The 17,763-nt window shown below is 41.0% G+C and overlaps 2 protein-coding genes across 2 annotated transcripts in view; one reads left to right on the top strand and one right to left on the bottom strand.

Moving 5' to 3' along the window:
* The window catches only part of LOC139298891 (oxysterol-binding protein-related protein 10-like), a 67,885-nt gene extending 67,046 nt beyond the window's left edge, over positions 1 to 839 (bottom strand). Inside the window, exon 1 of the mRNA XM_070921708.1 lies at positions 571 to 839. Within this exon, the coding sequence (XP_070777809.1) occupies positions 571 to 839 (269 nt within the window). The remainder of the gene's footprint in view (positions 1 to 570) is intronic.
* An 8,741-nt stretch (positions 840 to 9,580) lies between these two features.
* Positions 9,581 to 11,569, top strand: LOC139298783 (transmembrane protein 42). The gene is made up of 3 exons (XM_070921548.1): positions 9,581 to 9,757; positions 10,909 to 11,055; positions 11,429 to 11,569. The coding sequence occupies exons 1-3, from the start codon at positions 9,581 to 9,583 to the stop codon at positions 11,567 to 11,569; spliced, it is 465 nt and encodes a 154-aa protein (XP_070777649.1).
* The last annotated feature ends 6,194 nt before the right edge of the window (positions 11,570 to 17,763 follow it).

Genomic DNA, 17,763 nt, shown 5'->3' on the forward strand with positions numbered 1-17,763 from the left:
TTTTCTAGATTTTTTGCTTAATAATTTCCCAAAGCCCGAGTCGGACATGCCCAGATGGCTTGTTTTGTCCAACAGCTCAAAACCAAAAGATAGAGTTTATTATAGAAGACTAAGAAAACCACAAAATATTCACATTTGAGAAGTCAAAACCAGTTCATTTTTGGCACTTTTGCTAAATACAATGCCACTAAATCTACCATCAAAAACTACTGCAGAGTTGGGTCAACATATCTCTGAACATTATAAAACATAAGACGGATTTAAAGCAGGACTGTTGAGTGAGATAAACTGGTATCTCCGTAAGTTCTGGGATCTGACTCTGTAGTTATGAGTGTTTGTTTACCTCATAATAGTGAGTTAAGTCGCTCATTAGCAGGCCTACAAGCATGAGTGCAGGGTTTGGATTTAAACCCCCTCACCCCTCCTCCTCCCCCTCACGGTGACGTGGTGGTAAAAGTGCAACGTGGACGGGGCGAATAACAACACGAAGCCATCTGACACCTGAACCCAAAGTGCATCGTGTCCAACGCCCCCTCCCCTCTGTCCATCTAACTCCAGCCGTGTGCTTACCTGTACTGCCAGCCCTGGATCAGGTTGGTGTATTTGCTCAGGACTCCTTCCAGCTGCCTCTTGCGCGCCTGCTGCTGCTGCAAATTCATGTTGTTCCCCAGCACAGCCCCCCGGCTGCCTCCCGCTCCAGCCGGGCCGCTCAGAGAGCTGGAGCCGGGGCTGTGCGACCCGGTCCTCCCGGGCTTCCTCGACGATGAGTTCACGCGGTCCGACGAGGAAGAGTTGGATTTGTTGGTCCCGGGATGCGGACTGCAGAGCGTCTTGTCCATCCTGGCGACGGGACGGCGGAGAGCAGGAGGAGGAGGAGGAGGAAGAGAGGGGAGGAGGGGACGGGGATGGACCAGAAGCAGCAGCAGCAGGAGGGAAGATTTCACCAGCGCATAAGTGGCAAACAGGGCGATGTGCGTCTGCTGGACTAAAGCAGAGGCAGTGCATGTGCACGGACTGCGCTGCGCCGGTGGTGGAAGCGTCCCTCGGTGCGTGAGAAAGCGGACATATTCCTCGGTGGTGTTCGTGTCCTGCTCTCCCCTCTGCAGTGCGCGGCTGAGTGGCACTGTGGGTCTCCACCAGCGTTTTCCTGGTACGAAGGGAGAGCAGAGCGCAGACACGCCCCCTCCACGCTGGACCAGCCCCCGGATATTACAATGCAATCTTATTACACACATCATCATACCAAAAAAGTCACCCAAAAAAAAAAAAAGAAATACTGTAAACGTCCGCAGGAGAAGCCTTATGTATGACTCATGAGGCTGTGGGGGCCATGAATAATACTATTATAAAAGGCAATGCAACACAACTACAGGGCTGCAGCAATTCTGATCACATTTCATTGATCTGTCGATTATTTACTTGATTTATTGCTACATCATGTCCCAAAACCCAAGTGGGATGTCTCCAGATTGCTTGTTTTGTGTGACCAACAGTTCAAAACCCAAAGATATTACATTTACTATTACAAAAGTCAAGAGGTTCTTCAAGCCCCAATAAAAGAGCGGAAAACATCTGAATGCTGTAATTCAAAGACATGAGAAACAGTGTCTGGAAACACACTACTGGCACAATGATGCTATGGTGCACTACAGAGAAGTTGTATCAAATATTTACAAGAATAAACCAGTGACAATGTGCATATTGGTTTGCTTTATTGACAACACTGACTAATATCATTTAGTCACTCCAGCAGTGTGGCTCTATAGGGACAGCAATGTCGCTCTGCCGGTCCGTCCAGCTCTTTATTCCAGACTGAAACAACTGAACGCACACAGATCAGTCTTGTTTCTTTTTTCAATATATTAATGAAATAAAATTTATTAAACTTTGTCAGGGATAGCATCTGGACTTATTTCCATCATGGTTGCACAGTCCACAATTATAAAGATGAATAGGAAATACTGCAAACTAGAAAATTAAACCATTTAACCAAACAATCCATACATTTATTTCAAGAATCAAACAAGGAAGAAGTTATCCTAGACACATAAATAATCCCATAACAAAAAGAAAATGTAGACAAAATTCTGATCTTAATATTATCCAATTAAGGATATGGTTAGATCATTGTTTGATATCTTTTTTAGTAAAGTTTTATAAAATCTTAGGAGGGTGTTCTTGAGAACTACTTTTTTCATCATCATAGCATTATATAACCTATTCACACACACACACACACAGACGCACACAGGACCATGACAACCAGGATGAAAAGGACACATTAATGAAGACCAGACTGAGGAGCGCTGCAGGCTATTAAGACGAGGAAGAGATTGCGCTGAGCAATTGAAGACATGCCTCGATGAATCTCCATAGGACACTTAACAGAGCGCGGATAGATTCCTGCTGCTTGTCAACTGAGGCAGCCACAAAGAGAAGATCAATACGAGAGAGTAAAAAAAAAAAATCCCTGTGCAACAGAGAGTCAATGGTTTGTTAAACAGTCAAGCTCGGGTCAGCTGCATTTCATTACGGGAAGTCATGCCGGTTTGACTCGGACGCCTTTGTTATTAACTTTCAATTCAGAATGTATATCAATTACAGAAACATTCACTGCTTGGGTGTCAAGGTGCTCAAATATCAGAGCAATGTTAACAGCGTCCTGCTGTTTTGTTTACACTCCAGCCAAACTTGCGTTAAATCCCACCGGTTATTTCTCATCCTCAAAACCTCTTCTCTTGGGAAAATAACTTTAGAAGAGAGCTTAGGTGAATATTTTAGTTGTGGACGAAACCAACTCACGATGACGCAAATACCTACTATGCTGCACTTGTAGTTTTGTCCTGTGCTCACAAAGTAATTCTCAAACTTAACTCAGTTAAAATAACAAAAGGTTTCAATTTTTAACAGCAAGTGCTCCAGTAGATGCCGACTGTCTTAGAATATGGAAAGTAAACCTTCATTTTGTCAGGAAGGCAGATGAAAGAAATGCTGAATGAGAGATTGCGCTGAGTTAAAGAAGTTACCTATTTTCTTCTGCAAACTCTGCAGTATCATCACATTTAAAATGATCAACATCTTCATTATTTCTTCTACTTCATCCTCTTCCGCTCTTTCCTCCACCTAATAATCTTCATCACTATCATCCATGTTATGAAAACTTGCATCATCACTGCCTCAGTCACCATCACTCTGCCGAAACAGAACAAGCTGCTGCCAAGAGAGCCGCTGACCCCCGTGGCAGCAGAGAAATGGGTGTTTCCTCAACTCAGCAGCACTGTAAAACATGGAGGAAGTAATTCCCCAGAGCTGCGAGTCAAAGCGTTTCTTTTCCCCAGCTACACACTGACATCGCACCAATCTCCTCCATTACAGTCCTGCGTCAGCCTAGTCAGATTTATGGCAGCTGTGACTGCCCGAGGCGGGCCCTCATCATCTTCCACCACCAGCCCGCTCTCGGCACCAGAGCCATTACTGCCAGTACGAGATACTTTAAAACCTAACAGCTCCAAAATGTACGAAGAACAGCAGCCTTGTTTGTTGCATGATAGCAACACATTTCTCACTTTATGTAGGGACTTAAGATAGTTTTAAGATAGATAAGCTTTAAGTTTAAAAACCCAAATGACAGTGACTAGAAGAACTTCAGCTTTTTTAAACATTAACCCATTTGTACCCAACCCAGTACACCCGTACACAAAGCCAAGTCTATAAAGAAATTGTTCAACATTGTGGCTAAATGGGATGAAATCTCTGCAGCCAGGTTATAAAATGTTGTTGAAAGACTGGTCTTGGAATGAGATGTTCATACATGTATATTGATGTAATGTTCAAGTGTCCACATACTTTTGACCATTAAGTGTACAAAGAGGTAGAGTATTTCACCATGTTGCAGCAGCAAACTTAGTTCAGGCAAAACTTCACTTGATCAAAGTGTGCTGCTGTCCAGCACTTTCTGCATTTAGATGTCTGACAGCCTTTCAGAAAATAATTGATGATTGATCGCAAGGCTCAGCAAAGAAAAAGCTCAGGACTCAGCTTTAAAGATAAAAGTAGTGAGAAGAAGTCCTCCATCAGCGCATGTCGTCATCCATTACTTCTAATGCCTCGATTTCCACAACATAATATTTCATAGCTTTTAACGGGGAGTTTTGTTAGTTGATAGTACGTCAGAATAAACGCTCAATGCTTAGTGCACATTTTGAAAGGAAAAACTACTGGGTTCATTTAAGAGCAGGCTGTCATCATTGATCTTATCGGTGTTTGTCTGTCCTTGTCCCTGACAGATATCTGCACACTGCTGCACTGCCCCATCACTTTGTGTACAAACAGACACCCACACATAATCCACATATCTCACCTCCTCTCCCAATGGACTGAGAGTCCAAACCAAAACCCAACAATAATATACAGAGAGACACCACCGACCTTGGTTTGTTTCTATGTTACGCTGATGCTGCGTTTACAAAGAACAGCTGGGTCAGATTAGTGTTTCACCTGGTCTAATTGTGCCTGGCAACCACAGGAACTGAGATTATATCAAGTCTGTTTGTTTTGGGAACATTTTATCTGCTCATTGCAAACTCTGCTGCCCGCCAACATGGCTCCATAAAATCTCTCTCTCTCCCTTTGCTCTCTGACGTGTGAAGTAAGCTTAACTTCCTCCGTCAGCTCTTACTGCTATGTAATCTTAAATGAAAATGGTTAGGTCATATTGGGTTGAATTGTATGTCACTTTATTTCATTTCTGAGCGAGTTCAGTCTGTGATACTATAAATTACACGTGGTGATGCTTGACTTGCCAAAAGCTTGCGTATGTTTGCACAACAGCCTGCATTATTCACAAAGACCAGCAACTACTTAATGGACTGGAAGGGGGCTATTGACCCTGTGCACTGACAAGGTCAATAGACTGTGTGTGTGTGTTTGTGTGTAAGACTGTAAACTGAGAGCAGGAAAGGGGGATTTTATAGTTCAAGTGTGTGTGTGTGTGTGTGTGTGTGTGTGTGTGTGTGTGTGTGTGTGTGTGTGTCTGTGAATGAATATTTGACTGTACGTCTCTGCTTGCTGCCTCTGTTCATACTGAGCTGAAAGATGAAGCCATGCATATTCATCAAGGCAGCTAAAGAATGAGGGATGAATATGGAGGCCTCACTATTCACCTAGTCAGGAACCTTCAGTCAGCCACTACTCTGAAAGTCAGAACACCTCCACATGAAAGAGGTTAATTAAGACCAGTATATCAAAACAAAAGTATGTATCATCTGAGCATCCACAAGAACATAAACCGAACTGCCTACATGACAAAGTATATATTTATGAAATGAACACATGCAGTCTATCCCTGAAATGTTCAGGAACATTTCCTGCATGGGGTCATGTGTCAATTGATATTCAGGGAAATCTGTACTGCCAATTTCCCCACCTCAAGACCTTTTAACATTTCAGGGAAAACGGCAGTAATATTGCATGGCCAAGCATGTAAGGGGTTACGTCCGTCTGACTAAAGACACTTTTTCGTGGAGCGAGCAAACCAATCAATCAAAGGCACAAAATAACAACAGCTACATTTCATCAGAAAGTATTTTCTGTCTATGTACAGCATATCAATTCTTTCGAGGCACTGAATAACAATTAAATGTTCAAAAAAGCTCCCAAAACACTGCTATCTTTCTCCAAGTTGTTCTTTTATTTGTCATGGCCTTGTAGAATAGGAACTGAAAGAAAAACAAATGGGAACAAGATAGCAGTGTGCAGGTATTTCTTCTTCTTTTTGATGTCTATTATAGTGTTGCCTTTGTGTAGTTGTTGAGTGTGTGTGCTAAAAAATAAAAAATAACGGTCCAAAGTGCAATTTCACGAGTAGCCAGTAACTGTCAACATATTCTCCAGCAAAAATCTTAACTGCTTCATGCCAAGACTGGTTAAATGAGCTTTTAAAAAAAAGGATGTTACTGTGTTTTACTGCATCTCGAGAAGAAATGAAGAGGTCTAATATTTAGGGTTGATTGCGGAAATACATACAAAGGCATAAGAGACAGGGAAATGTGCAAAATCTATTTTTGTCTGCAAGCAGCTGAGTTAAAGGTCATAGTTAAAGTCGTTATACTAATGAACTCTACACTTTCAGGACAGTATTTTCTTCCTTATTAAATCACCTTACAGGACAAAAAAGCACAAAAAGATGGACAGACATACAGGAAGACAGTGACAGACCTTTAGTAAAAGTGGCACTAATTGAACAGGAGCAGAAGGACCCCGAATTTGCACTCTAAACTTGACACTTGTGGTTGTCAGAGGAGCGAGGAGATAACAGCTAATGGCTCCACTTCATTTCAGACTTTTCCTGCTAAGCAGACACAGAAAGCCACCAATGTCAAAGTGTGACAGACTGAGGACGGTCATTTCCCTGAAGCTTGTTTCAGTGGGATGAGAGCAGAGGACACTGTGACAGAAACAACTCCTTATTTCTTTTTCCTCTGCACTGTCATTGCTTGCTACTTTAATATCCCTTTCCACAGATAACAGGAAAAAACACACACATTATGCACAGACGCCACACACAAACACACCCACACAAGCTCTGGCCCTGCATTGTTACAAGCGTGCTTTACTTCCAAGTTTTACTACTTCCTTGTTTCTTGTTCATATGTATTCAAAGCAGCATTAATGCCATAATGGCTTCTTTACAGGCTAATTAAGATTTTACTGCTCACAAATGTCAACATGGAAAAGTAATATAGAGTTGTGGCAACATGTCGTCAAAGCATCAATGGGCAAAACAGGTTGTATTTCAAACTAATTGTTGCTTCAACCTACTACATAGCTGCAGGAATAAACATGCACAGGTTGCAAGTCAGTGATTTACATCCACAGCCGGCTGTGGTGGATGTATTTCTCTGAAGCACATTAGAGACATCTACTGGCCACAAAACTAATTTGGGTTCACACTTGGCCTAGTTGAGAAAATGATGACATCACCTTCAAGATGTAATATAATTTACTTTACTTTGGAGGATTTGGCAATTCTGCCCTACAAAACCCAAACCACAGTACTCACATATTTGGTCAGGATTAAGTTAAGACCAGAATGACAATGGTAATGTACAGTGTATAATTTCTGTGAAAACGACATGTAAATTTTGCAGTAGCTATACAACAACAACATGCACTCATCATGGCTTGTGGCTCAATAACCAGCCACCCTAATCGCTGCACTTTAGGACAGACAGCTCGACAGCTAAAGCAATGGGCACGTTTCACTATGAACAGCACAAGTGTAAATAATAAAAATAATTATGGTTGAATTCAACTTAGCTTCTTCAGTTTCAGGCTGGTGGTATTATGCATGCTGGCTCACTTGAACACAATGGAGCGATCGTTAATGTTATTGTTAACGCCTGTACTTTTGCTACTTTGAGAAGTAAAAATGTCTGCTGTAAAACCCACTGTATGCTACCTGCCAGCACCAAACAACAGACAGACACAGTTAGCGACTTGTTTGTGAACGTAGTGGAGCATCTAGCAGCTAAAGAGCCTCTGGTGTTTCCCTCTCGAGACCAAAAACAGAGCTAAAGGAGAGTGAATATTGCACTTACCTTCGCCAGGTGACCGGAAACACGACTCCCAAACTAATGTAAATGTTGCTCCGTGACTGCTGAATGTGTAAATAAGCAACCGTCCAACTTAAAAGGTGATGTTTGTGTTCATAACTTGTACCCACTGCCCTAAAGTGGCCAAAAAAATCAGTTATTGCAGGTTTAAGTCGATGTTAGCTAGCTGGTGAGATCATGAGGGTGAGTTAGCTCCGGCTAGACTTAGCTAGCTAAAACTAAATTAGCAGACTTTTCCCCCCCAAGCTGTTTCCTGTAGTTAAGTGAAAAATATTAATTTTGATAAACTGACATCTTGTTTTTTTTATCCCTTATAAATGAGGCAGTGGCTATATCTAATCCTCATGGAGAACTAACTAGCTAGTCTTGATAAGACTAGCCTATAGCCTAGCTTCTGCTAGCCTAGCTTAGCAGAGTCGCAGTAACTGCCATCTCTGCCTCAGACTCTCGTGGTATTCATGTCATTTGGTGTAAGCTACATTTAAACCACATATTTAAATTAATTAATTTGTAGATTCATTAATTATATGAAGGTCAACCAATGGTAAACAGACAAAAAAAGATATCAATTATATACATATAACTAGCTAATCTAAATAAAATGTATTTTATTTTACTTTTTCAAATTTGCAAGGAAGTTGAAAGACCACATTTTACACGTAGATACTGCATTTTCACCTCACATTCCCTTCCAAAAGGTACAGTGAATTATCTGCATTTTATTTAGATATCATCTGTGGAAGTTTTGCAAATTGATATTTTTGTTTTGATTCAATAATCAGCCTAAAGGGGCAATATGAAGGCATAAAATAAGACTTTAAATACTTCTTTTCTATCTCTATCTGTTGGGCAGTTTTATTACCTGAAGTTCATTATTCTGCCTGATATAGACAGTTTTCCCTCTGTAAACATTTTCTTTTTCAAGAGGACTTTACCTCTGGAGCACATTTTGTTTTCAGTTTGTCCAATAAATCAGTTTGTTGGAGCAGAAATCACACTCCCAGATTCATGCACTGATTTGGAAGTGAGGTCTTTAAGTCCATTGCAACAATGACACCATTCTGTCTTCATTGTCCCACCAAATGTTCAGCTGCCAAGTCTGATGAAGAGACGGATGTCTGTCTCTGATGGCTCTTGTTTTTATTACAACGCTCAGATTAATGAAGTCATTACGGGCCCATACGTACATGAAGATGACTCCACTTTCTATTCCTGATTAGGAGAATAATTTAGTCTTGTTCTGGTTCCACCTCTCTGACAGGCTCATCTCTGTAAAGGGCACAGAGGAGAGGGAATGAGGATCATGTGAGTGTGTGTGTGTGTGTGTGTGTGTGTGTGTGTGGGCAGTCACACATCCCACCCACACACACACACACACACACACACACACACTCACTCCTCCCTTCTAGTCCACTTATACGCAGTGTGTTTTAATGTAATGAGCCTTTATAATGCAGCTCATCAGTATGCTGAAGGGAATAGAGGTCCATCCCAAGCAGTCTGGATCAACTGGACACTCAAGGACATTACATTAGCATTGATTGTCCTCCACTGCACCCAGTATTAATAGCACTGAATAATATGATTCACTGTCTATTAGGCTAATGATCTGCATAATCTCTCTCTATTTTAGTCAAAAAAACTGATTAAAACACTGCAATGTCGTTTTATTATGACTCCAGCATGTTTGGAGGCTTCTTACTGCTGCATCAAAGTCGTCATTCATTCAGTTAAGGTTATTGAATAGTGGAACTACACTTCCCAGAATGCCACGGGCATTTTTAGTCCAACCACAGCGCTGCACCGTGTTGACCATGTGTTGTGTGACTGCCACCGGACGGTTGTCTGTAGGAAGTGCAGGGAAACGTGCCACACGGTGACACACACACAACCATGCAGGCAGCCCAACCCGGACCAGCAGCAGAAATGTAAAGATGGAGTAGAACATTATGTGCCTCATCATCAACATGTTCCCGGGAGTTTTCTATGCACTGCTGGCGGGTTTCCTCGGGGCCGTGGCGTCGTCGTCGGCCAAGCTGTCCCTCGGAGCCGACTATCTGAAGGGAGTCTGTGAAACCGGACTCCGGACGTGGGGAGAGCAGCGGAAATTTAGACAAGCGGATGAAACTACCGCCTGTGACCGGGTGAGACATCGCCGCAGTTAAAGTTGCGTTAATTATTAACACAGTGAGGATTTTCTGTGAATAATGCAGCGCCGGCGTGCATGCCTGCAAGCGGGGTGATTTCTCACGGAGGAAGTTGGGGGGTTATCCCCGCCCGCCTCTCCTCCCTGACTCCATCAGCATCAGCAGCATCACACGGGGGAGCCCATGCAGCAGCATCTGCGCTCTCGTGCCGCGTCCGCGTGCTTCAATGACATTGCAGCTTCGTACCAGTGTGTGTGTGTGTGTGTGTGTCTTGTCGCGTTGTTTTGTAAGCGTGCAACTTGTCTCAGCCTGGTTGTGTTGATGGCTGGGTTTCTAAAAGGGGGTCAGGTTTCATGTGTGACCTTCACGCTCCGTGCACACGTCCCACAGTGATGTCAGGAACATCTGCAGGCAGCTGTCTGTAGACTTAAACGGCGGATACGTCAAACAATGACCTTTAATTTGAGGGATACTTAAAATAGCAAAATAGATATGGTGTTCAGGTGGATGCAAAACAAATGCTCTTTATATGCCCCCCCAGGTTTGAATGCGTCATAAGACTTCAACCATACAAGGGGTAGACAAAATAACAGGGACCCTTCATTAAATGTTAATGTTAACATGTTAAATTATTAACTCTGGGTTAGACATGATATTTGAGGCCAGAGTTTTTGGTGATGGTGCACTGAATTGCTTCATGTGCCTGATCCTTTTATTCATACTACAGGGGACATCTAAAGGGGGTTGTACCTCCATGCAGTGGTGGAAAGTGAGTTTGTCCTGTAATGTATTTAAGTACAATTTTGAGGTAGTCTCAGTTTACTTGAGCATTTCCATTTCATGTTAATTTGTACTTCTACGGCACTACATTCCTTCAGTCATCATTGTGGTACATCGGCTAAAACACACCTGTCTTAATCTTCCAGGCAGGTGCAGATATTGTGTAGATGGCTGAAGTCATTTCATTTCATTTAAATAATTTTCATTCAAAGATTTCAACAGTTCCTATTGTTACTTTTATCCTGAAACAATATGTTTAAAATGTAGAGAATTGTGGGATAAACCAGTAAACACAAAATTCAAAATTCACAACTTTTCAAGGGAACACAAAAAAACAATAATCAGTTGTGATGAACTTTGTTTTTCAGCTCCACATCCCTCTGAGGCTGCTATGTGGCGGGCTGCTTTTCACCTGCAATGCTGTGATGTGGACCTTCCTTGCCAAAGCACTCAGGTATTCCTCCTCCTCCACCCGAACCACTGTGACCACCACCGCCTCCAACTTCATATCTTCTGTAAGTAGCAGTCTCTCTCTCTTGCAGGACCTCCTACACATCCTTCCTGTCTTTTCTGTGTTGTCTTACTACTTGTCCTCTAAGCAAAACACTTAACATGAGACTGTAGTGGAGTGTAAGTTAATTTCAGAGTGACCTTACATCCTTTCTTCCTTATATAAGCTGCTTTATTTTAGAAAATAGGCTGGACTATATTCAGAAATAACTTGCCGCAGTGATTTAGGCTTCTTACAGGAATTTATTATCAAAGTTTAACTCCTTGTTCAACGTATCCCATCAAGGCATCCTTATTGGCTGTTATTTAAATTGATAACAGATTGTAAAGACTTATTTACTTTGACTAAGAAGATCTTGATTCTTTTCCCCCCTGCAGGCTTTCCTGGGCCAGCTGATTTTTGGTGAAGCCCAGATAACATTGTGGTGGGTTGGGATCTCCTTGACCTTCTCTGGTCTGTTGGTACTGCAGAGGGTTTCACCACAGGAACAGAACGCAGTCGCAGAGAAGGACGAATAATATGTGGTGTGTTTTGGTCGGCATCTCCTCTGATTTTAACATCTAGCCAAAGAATAGTGGAATCTTAATAGTGGATTTTGTTCTTTTACAAAATTATATTTATTGAATTAAGACTCTCTTTCTGCACTACAGCAAGAGAACAAGAAGAATCTCTGTTGCTGTCGATCCTCCTTTAATCACTAGTTTTATTAAACCAATAGTTTCCTAAACAATTCCTAAATGCCACTCAAAATGTGTCCTCCCTGATAAAGGAGGAAATGCTTTATTTGAAATCAGTGACTATTTATCCTTCAGGTTGCAGTTTGTGGTCATGTAGGCTGAGAAACACTGCGGCCTAAAATCAGAGGAGATGTTGGCCTTCAGCCAGTCTGGCCATGGCGCAGCTACAGTCTGGCTGGGTGGAGACAAGCTAATGGATGCCTGCGGCAGAAGCTCTAAAATCATCTTTGTCCACAGGCTTACAATGAAGCAAAAATTTTACTAGCTTTACGTTACTTTTGGTGAATCTTTCAGTCAAAAACAACTCATGAGCTAACAGAACAAATACGAGAGAAGAAGGGAAGAGACAAAAAGGAATAATGTGATATTTTGGGAAATACACTTATTTGCTTTTCTGCTGAGAGTTGAATGAGAAAATTGATACCACTCTTATGTCTGTATGGTAAAAATAGCTGGTTAGCTTAGCATAACGAGTGGAAGAGGGAAACCACTAACCTGGCTCTGTCTGAATGTAACAAAATACGCCTACGCCTTGTTTGTTTATCTCTGGCCACCAGTGAAACCACAATAGTGGTTTTTACACGTAGGTTTTTGTACGGATTAAACAAACAAGATGTAGAATTTGTCACGTTTGGACAGAGCCAGGCTAGCTGTTTCCCCCTGTTTCCAGTCTTTATGCTGAGCTAAGCTAACCTTCTCTTGGCTGCAACTTCATATTTAACAGACAGACATGAGAATAGTATCGATCTTCTCATCTAACTCTGGGCAGGAAAGGAAATAAATGCATTTCTCAAAATGTTGAATTATTCCTTTAAAGGAAGAGACAGATAATACTATAATTTGAGACTGATCTGAAGTGAATCTTTTTGGTTTTGTTCACGAGCAATGGACAAATAGCATCACTGGCTATGTCTGAGCATTATGTATTGCAGCCGTCAGATCACCAAAGTTTTATTAATTCTCACACTACGACACTCACTGTAAACATCCTACACTGACGTTGCATTTTATGCATGCTCAAGGCGATGTTATTAATGAAGCACTTAGCTAACGAGGTGTACTCTTATTTTCACAAGTAACAACACTAATGTAGCGCTGAAAGGCTCATCCCTGGTAAGATTTTGCTCTCTGCCTGGGTCTTTCTTTTGCTTTTTATTTGCCTTTCTCGACAGCTTGAACCTCAACCTCAAGATGTGAGCATGACACATGTTTTCAGAGGCAGCTGGTCTTCCATTTCATGACAGATGTGTGCATGTTCCTACCAAGGCCTGAACTCAGATAGCATCCTGGAGCGTCGCTCCACATCAGAGTGACGCCCCTGAGAGCTCCTTCATTTCAATAAAATCTTGTGACTTAAGTGGCCGAACTGTCTCTCCAGCGTAAGAGACGTCACATGGCCTCTTGATTGCCTGTTGAGCTTTATGTGCCCTGCATTTGCAATTTCATATTATTTTGCATGTCTTAAATATCAGTCCGTCACCCATCATCTCTCTGGGTTTCTTTGACACCTGGCTTCATTAAAAGCGTCTTTCGACATCCCTGGAGTTGTCAGTGAGAGTGCAATAACATTATACTTCCTTTAAATCTCATAACACTGTGATGTGTGTTACAGCGAGGGAGCTTTGAGGATTAATAAATGGCAATATATGCTACTAAAGGGACGTTTCTGTTAGCATAAGTCAGCTAAGTAACTATACTGTAGTATACAGGGATTTGCCTGAACATGACATCAAAGGTTGCTTCATCGAACAGTATTTTAAGATCACACGTTGCTGTTGTTCGGATACATATCATAATATAAATGCATAATGGTAGCTATAATACCTGTCTGTAATACGCAGCAATGCACAAATATATCAGATGTCCTTCCAACCGCTGCTGTGCAGGTTTTGTATCATGTGATTTACATGCATCCCGATTAATGTGACTGCAGTGACAATGTGATTATACAGCTCTCATGTTAAAGGCCGGCTGAGTGATGTTTCATAGCAGGGCTGAACTCAGATCACTCACAGCCACGCAGATCTCAGTTCAGTTGTTTGTGCATCCAGGTTTTGGGATCCTGGATGTATTTGCATTACTTAAAAAGAACAGTTAAATATTTTGGGAAAGTATGCTTACACTTTCTTGCAGAGAGTCAGGTAAGAATATTGATACCACTCTCATGTCTGCCTGATAAACACGAAACTGAAACTAGGAGCCGGTTAGCTTAGCGTAGCATAAAGACTGGAAACGGGAAAACAGCCAGCTTGGTTCTGTCCAAAGGTAACAAAATTTGCCTTCCAGCACCTCTAAATCTCTCTTGTTTGTTTAATATGTACAAAAACAGAGATGTAAAAACAACAATTTTTGATTTTTTTGTGAGGGTGCGCCAGAGTATTTCTTGGTCAGGAGCAGTGACCTCCTGGAGTCTTGTCATCGCTGTGAGGTTGCCAGGCAACCAGCTGGTTAACAAACATGTTAATTAGTGAGCTTTCGTGGCGCTGGTAGTGGAATATTGTTACCTATGGACAGAGCCAGGCTAGCTGTTTCCCCGTTTCCAGTCTTTATGCTATGCTAAGCTAAACTAAACTGGCTGCTGGCTGTAGCTTTATATTCAACGTCCTGACACGAGGGTGGTATCGATCTTCTCATCCAACTCACAGCAAGAAAGTGAATAAGCGTATTTCCCAAAATGTTTAACTATTCCTTTATTTTGACTCTGAAGATTTTTTTGGTGCCTGGCTTTTTCTTCAGTTAACGGCATGAAATGAGGGTAAACCATCTACCTGTGAACCCACTCTCACTGTAATATAACCAGTCAGAGCTTTGCAGTAGCCACATTTATAGCTCTGTGACAGCGGCATGGCCCTGAGTGTGATGTATTTATATCCGTGTGCACATAAACTGTAGATGTGGTTGTACAGAGAGATTAGTAAAATCACTGAAATATGATCTTGACCTGACCTGTGTCACATTGACGAGTTAATGCTGCACTGCAAGAAAGCAACAGTAAATTTATCAGGACTTCTTGTGAATCAGTAAAGTTTTGACCTATCTCTTGGTAGAATAACGGAAAAGAGACTCATTTTGCATTGGTTTGTAGGTAGTCTTAAAGTATGTGCAGATCAGTCATCATTTTAATCTGAAGGCTGCTGCACCGACAAATTTAACATTATGTTCAACTTTTTAACATAAATCTGCTCCGACGTAAACAGTTCATAATGTGTCTTACAGATTATGTGAAACAAACATTTGTAAAATGTAAATATATTCTGTTAATAGGAACCACTGAGAGAAGAAACACTGTTGAATTATTAAATAAACATCTCATCTGACAAACAAGATTCTCGTCTCCATCACTCAGATATTGTTGGCTGTGGGAAGATGTTCAGTACATCCTTATGACAGCTTTGCTCTTCAAACAGAGTAGCTTCTAATTGAATCAGATGTGAATCACAATCAGAACTACAATGCACCTGCATTCAACTGGGTCAAGATGTGAAGGTTTTCCTGCAACAAACAAGGACTTCATTTTGCTCAGTGTTCTCTCTTTGCATTCAAACACAGTAATGTCTAATGGAGATCACGCTCACTGTAGTTAATGGGGCTGGATGTAATGTTAGCCTTGAACTAGTCTACATTTACTCTCACAGCATGCTTTATGCTCCATTAGACCAGTTCCCCTCCCTTGTATATGTCTTGTAAAAATGGAAGACAAAACCTAAATCAGTTTAAAGCCCTTTCAGATGTCTTGCACTGCAGTTACATGGCAGAAAAGAGCATGCTTCTGCAATGAGGCCAGAATGTCATTCATTTTTTACTATTATTACACTATAGTATCAGATATGCCCATGTTTTTTTTCTTTCCATTCCTCAATTAAAAAGTTTCTAAATTTCTGCCAAAATAAAAGTCCATAAAATATCCATAAAATGAATGTAAATTAAATTTTCTGTTTTACCTCAAGAGATCTGTTCTTGTATTTGATTTGATTTTTTTAACGTATCTTTTTTGTTGTTTTGTTTTAGGGGTAAAAGTGATTTTTCCACATTTTAGAGAGGTGTCCGTAAAACTGCAAAGGGGAAATACAGCAAAATTCTTAACTGAAATGGTTTGATGTATATTTCTGTCTTCTTTCTATCTTTAATTTAATGGTGTCTGGAAACGTTTGCTTTCAGAGTGTGGTCATTACAAGTTTGTTTGTTTTTTTGACACTTCAAAATCAAACATGTCCCTGCATTTAAAGTAAGTATTTGCAAAAATATAGGGTAAACGGAGTCAATAAAATCCATAAAACTTAACAAGTTGTGTCACATACATAGTTTTATTTCATTCCCCTTTAAACAAATACCAGTCAAAAAGAAAAGAAAAACATCATGTGGTCCACAGTAAGTATTACAAATGACCACAAAGAATATACTGAACAATTAAAGAAAAAAGAAGAAAGCTGGTGTACTGTATGTGTAAACTGGATAGCAACTGTTGCGTCTCCTCCATATGATGGTAATGTTTTGTACATTTATTTAAAAACGAGTGATTTTTAAAAGCCTAAGAAAGTTCTTAACAATGCTCTACTCTTGAAATGGTTACGTCAATGCCTACCTTCACTAAGCATTCAATTTGGCAACATGTATGTTCAAATATGTCCTTTCATCACCCTTAAAAGCATGTTTTATAGTTACAGTAAGGCTTTCGAACACATTTGGGCAAAGGCATTTTTGTGTTAAATGCTTTGAAGTAGCCTATTTCCTATCTGCATCAAATTCTCATCACCAAAGGTAAAAATCTACACTCTTCTCCGCACACTGGGTGGCCTAGTATTGTCCACAGCTGTGACAATTAAAACGTGCATTTCTACTGTGGACTTTCAGGCTTCGGTGAACATTTTCCACTGGCCTATTTTTAATCAACGTTTTATCCTGTAAGGCTTTTTTTTCCCTCCAGTCAGGCTCACAACTACAATCTACAACAAACTGGATTATCCACAGGCATTTTCCATCAATTGAGAGCGAGCGAATTACACTTAGGGTCAGTGCATTCAGCAAGCAATGTGTATTGCTTTATTCCCTGACTGTCCGTCTGAGCTGGTGACAGTGATGGAAATGGTTATTAAGCAAAGAGGTCGGCTGGATTTACAACACACAGAGTTGTCAAATAATCAAAAGAAGGACATCAAACTACCTGGTGGATACTGCAACTGAAGTGTCACTTTCAATATTGTACAAGCCGAGCTGCCTCTTGGACTAGAAACAACACTTTGTTTACCTGTGCCAGATGTGGGGGTTTTAAGTTACAATACTTAAGATTCTCATGGATTCAAACCCCTTTTTTTGATACTATTTATGGTCAGTATTTTTTCAGCAATATGCCTTTCAAAGTAAATAAATTCAGTTATTACCCACTCTATATAGTGGTTTCCTTTGTCAGTGGTGGAGTCCGCCATTCTCATGCTGTATTCCTGTGAAAGTGTCATCACAGGAAATGGCACAAGCACAAGCTTTTTAATTTTAATCTCACTGATATCAGCCTAACTAAGTGCGTTTCCATCCATCCTGTTTTTGTGCACATTTTTCAATTTGCGCCTTAAAAACACAGAAAATTCAAATTTACATCATCTCGTTGCACCTTCTTTTTCTGCAATGGCTTCATGGCACCCGACTGAAGAATTAGCGCCACCAACTGTTTATCTTGATGCGCCCAACACCTAATATCCGCATAACGGCAGTGGATGGAAACGCGCATTAGTAGCGCTTCTGTTGTATTTCTGACAAGGTAGCTGCCCAACAATTGTTTGCTGTAGTATTAAAATCGCACTTGCTGTTACCATGGTAACCACGGGTGTTGCCAAATCAGCCAGGGACTGAAATCTTACGGATAATAACTTCAACTGGCCACTGTGAGGCTATTGCTGCGCTCTGTCCTACAGCCTTTGAGTGTCCTTCACAGTGATCTGGCATCAAAGAAGGATGCAACAAACTCAATTAAAATAGCATTT

Source organism: Enoplosus armatus, chromosome 16 (genome assembly GCF_043641665.1).
Source record: "Enoplosus armatus isolate fEnoArm2 chromosome 16, fEnoArm2.hap1, whole genome shotgun sequence".
NCBI classification, from domain to species: Eukaryota; Metazoa; Chordata; class Actinopteri; order Centrarchiformes; family Enoplosidae; genus Enoplosus; species Enoplosus armatus.

Bases quoted from the DNA above. Each gene is read 5' to 3' on its own strand.
- LOC139298783 (XM_070921548.1), top strand. From the start codon at position 9,581: ATGTTCCCGGGAGTTTTCTATGCACTGCTGGCGGGTTTCCTCGGGGCC. The intron at 9,758-10,908 runs GTGAGACATCGC...TTTGTTTTTCAG, and splicing joins AAACTACCGCCTGTGACCGG to CTCCACATCCCTCTGAGGCT. The intron at 11,056-11,428 runs GTAAGTAGCAGT...TCCCCCCTGCAG, and splicing joins CCTCCAACTTCATATCTTCT to GCTTTCCTGGGCCAGCTGAT.